General features: G+C 30.3%; 1 protein-coding gene across 1 annotated transcript in view; it reads left to right on the top strand.

The window, feature by feature from the left end:
* The window catches only part of LOC117124987, a 7,437-nt gene that overhangs the window by 783 nt on the left and 2,937 nt on the right, over positions 1–3,717 (top strand). Inside the window, exons 2-3 of the mRNA XM_033271336.1 lie at positions 3,204–3,309; positions 3,545–3,618. Coding sequence (XP_033127227.1) covers positions 3,603–3,618 — 16 coding nt within the window. The 5' untranslated portion in view covers positions 3,204–3,309; positions 3,545–3,602. The remainder of the gene's footprint in view (positions 1–3,203; positions 3,310–3,544; positions 3,619–3,717) is intronic.

Below are 3,717 nucleotides of genomic sequence, written 5' to 3' on the forward strand. Positions count from 1 at the left end.
TCAAGGGTTACGCGGGGTCAAGGGGGCGAATCCCCCTGTGAAGTAGCGCACTCTAAACGTTCTTAGGACTGTTTGAGAGGATAAAGTGAAAATTGCAATAGACGCATTATAAATAAGCGCAAACGTTTTAAAAATACCCTTCATGGTAATGGCAATGGTAGGATATTTGTAGAGCGCCTTCCACAATGAAAAAGAAAATCAACAAATATATCTTACAGCAAGTGCCGATTTTAATAGTCACCCGATCTATTACCACAAAAATTGTTATTAGTTCAGAAAATCACAAAGCCATGAAGGGACGCTCAGAAAGCTTATAATATTAAACAACCACCAGGCTACAAATTATCAAATGATGATTTTTGTAACGTTTTTCTGTCCGGCACTTGGTCACTTTCCGAACTTTTGATCTTCTCAAACGTTGTCCAAGCAAAGACCATATATCAAAGATGTGCATATGAAAATATGACGTACGTCATCTTACAAGTTTGAATATTAAACTGGTAATTAAACTTTTATGTTAACGAAATTTGCGTTTTCTAAAGCGTTTTAATAACTATGTTAAACACAAAATTACCGTGAATTTTGCATGAATATTTTTCGCCTTCATCCTATTAAATTACGCAGCAAGTTAAAGATTTATTCCATCAGCAGCAAGTAGCGACCTTAATCATCACCTCGGACCACAAACATGTTAAGATGTTCCTTATGTTAACGCAATTTGCGTTTTCTAAAGCGTTTCAATAACTGCTATGTTTAACACAAAATTACCGTGAATTGCATGAAGCCACCTTAATCATCACCTCAGACCAAATATAAAGATGTTCCTTTTTCCTACGATCTATCACTGAATGCAATGAACTCTCCCAATCTGTTTTAGATGCTCCTTTAACAACAGCCTTCAAAATCAAAAAAATCAATCACTTCCAAGTGCGGCACCAGGAATTCCCTGACGAGGAGTCCAAGCTCCCCGGCAAGGGGTTCACTCCCCCCCCCCCGTTGGGGGAGACCTTATGATGATGATGATGATAATAATAATAATAATAATAATAATAATAGGGCCTAATAATAATAATTATAACGTGATGATGATAATGACGACGACGGCGTCGATGACGATTACGACAACGAGAAATATAATAATAATAATAATAATGATAATAATAATAATAATAATAATAATAATAATAATAATAATAATAATAATAATAATAATAATAATAATATCATCATTACATTTATTACGTTTACATCTGAACATCTTGCAAAAATCTTCAGGGTTTGAGATTGTTTATTGCTATTTCTTTTGCTATTGCTATCGCTAGCGCTATTGATATCGCTATTGCTATCGCCATTGCTATTGCTATTTTTAGTAAAAATAGGCTCTCGCAGAGCTTGACCTGTTGCCCGAATCCATGCTTGACCTCTACGGATATAATAATACATCACTTTTCGATCGACTACAGAGTATCCTGCTATAAAGCGCAGTATACTATAAAAAATTTACGTCCTCTTGAAAAATTGGGTATACAGCTAAGTTGACATGTTTAGATGTTTATATTGCGTTGCTAATATTAAAATTAAAAACATCTGTCATCATTTAAATGGAAACAACACAAATGAAATACACCCGCAGACTGTATTTGCTATAGACATATAGTTTGACAATTTAAGTGAAATACACTTTGTAGAACAAAATAAACACGCCATTATAACAAAGCATCATATTATGTTTATTTTTAAAACAATATATCCGATTAATTATGTCTCATGGAGTTTCAGTTTATAATATACGTTTACACATTAAACATCTTTTTTCAATATTATGGATTAAAGAAAGCCTCGAGCTCGTTTAAATGTTAGAAGTCACTCTTTCTCTGTGAGGATCACCCACTAAACAATACTCATTTAAAGATCTTCTCAAAAAAGACAGAGCAATGAAAACAAAATTTGGCTACCAATTTTATTTTATTTTATTTTCCATTTCAACAATATTTAAAGAGGGTAGCCTTTTCAACTTCCACGAAGGGAGGCTGGTGTTCAGGAGCCCTCTTTGATAAGTATAATATAACATCGTACAATAAATCACCATGTGAATACAACAAATAGAGTAGACATGAATAAATATATGAATGAATAAAAAAAAAAAAAATAACATAAATTAATTTTTAGAATAGATACACTTAGTGTTATAATAAATAATCAATGCATTAGATACAAACACTGAAAAGGATATAACAATGAGAGATTAAATGTTAAAAAACAAACAAAAAATCTTAATTATGTACAATTTTTTGATTATATAATTTTAATTTTAATTTTTTAATTTTATTTTTTTTACTCTACAATTCTCCGTCTTTAATATACAATTTTAATGGAAAATAAGATAAATGGATGGCGTTAAAAAGGCTAATGCCTTATTCCAGATCCCGAAGACTAAAATTAGATTTTAACTTTAATTAAAAATTTGTATTCAAGCTTTTAATACTATTCAAAAAGAAAAAAAAACTGTAGACAATTTCTGAACAACCTGCAAATTATTTCAGATCGAAGGTGATTATAATCATATGTTATTTTTTAAGTAAAGAGGCTCAGAATTTTTGGAAACATCTTAAAATGTTGTTATCTTCTTACGTTCACTTCACTTGTCAATCCATCGAATGTTGATTGGTGATTGTAATATTATTTTAAGCAACTTTCTTTAAACAATGTAAGAAGATAAACACTAGTGCTCTAATAAATTAAATAACCTGGGAAAAATTATAAAGAAACTATTAAAGTTAAAAATGTATTTGTAATATCTTTCAAGGTTCATTTTAGAGGAAACATGTTGTAATTAATGTAAAATTATGAATAAATATCCTTTGTGGCTGAAAATAAAGTACCAAAATAGCTAATTGTTAAAATTCATATTGTCAGGTTTTGTGTACACTATAGGAAATAGAAGCCGTAGGAGCTATTATTCCCTGAAAAAATTGCATGAATCCCGTAGGGCTGGAGGCAATTTTTAAAGAAAATATTGGCTCCTAAATCACCCCAGCTTTGAGCTTTTTGCACTATATTGAATTAGTGATCAGTCGGGAATAGCAAAATTATGTGCAAATAAAAGTGATGACGTCACCACTGATATATATATATATATATATATATATATATATATATATATATATGCCTATATATATATATATATCTTTGCATATCAATAGGCCTACTGACGACGATAAGGACTGTTTCAACAAGACGCAAACTAGTGGTTGTAGTTGGTCTTAGTCTTGGGCTTACTGTTGTATCAGCTCACATCGTTTAAAATTGGTAAGTAAATTTGTTCAGATTTTTTTTTTCTTTATTAAAAACGCAATGCTAAGCTTTTCGGGGGTTTATGTTGATCATGATGTCATTAGCGAAGTCTTTCCTCCATTGCGATGTAATTTGTTTTTCTGTTTTTCTATTTATATATTAATTCTTGTTTTCTGCCTGTTTAAAATATATTTCCGTCTTTACAATAGCCATTTAATTAATATACACACATTTCTCATTATTTCTTTAGGCAATCTGCATTTTTTCTACCAAGAAAATAAATAAGTATAACCACATTATCTGATAACATGGCATCAAATGAAGGTAAAGAAAAACATTAAAGCTGACAACTTTTTTCACACTCGCAGATTCCCCTTATATATATATATATATATATATATATATATATATATATATATATAT

The sequence above is a fragment of the Anneissia japonica genome, unplaced genomic scaffold, assembly GCF_011630105.1.
Source record: "Anneissia japonica isolate Jap-2015-1 unplaced genomic scaffold, ASM1163010v1 scaffold2878_len565122_cov162, whole genome shotgun sequence".
NCBI classification, from domain to species: Eukaryota; Metazoa; Echinodermata; class Crinoidea; order Comatulida; family Comatulidae; genus Anneissia; species Anneissia japonica.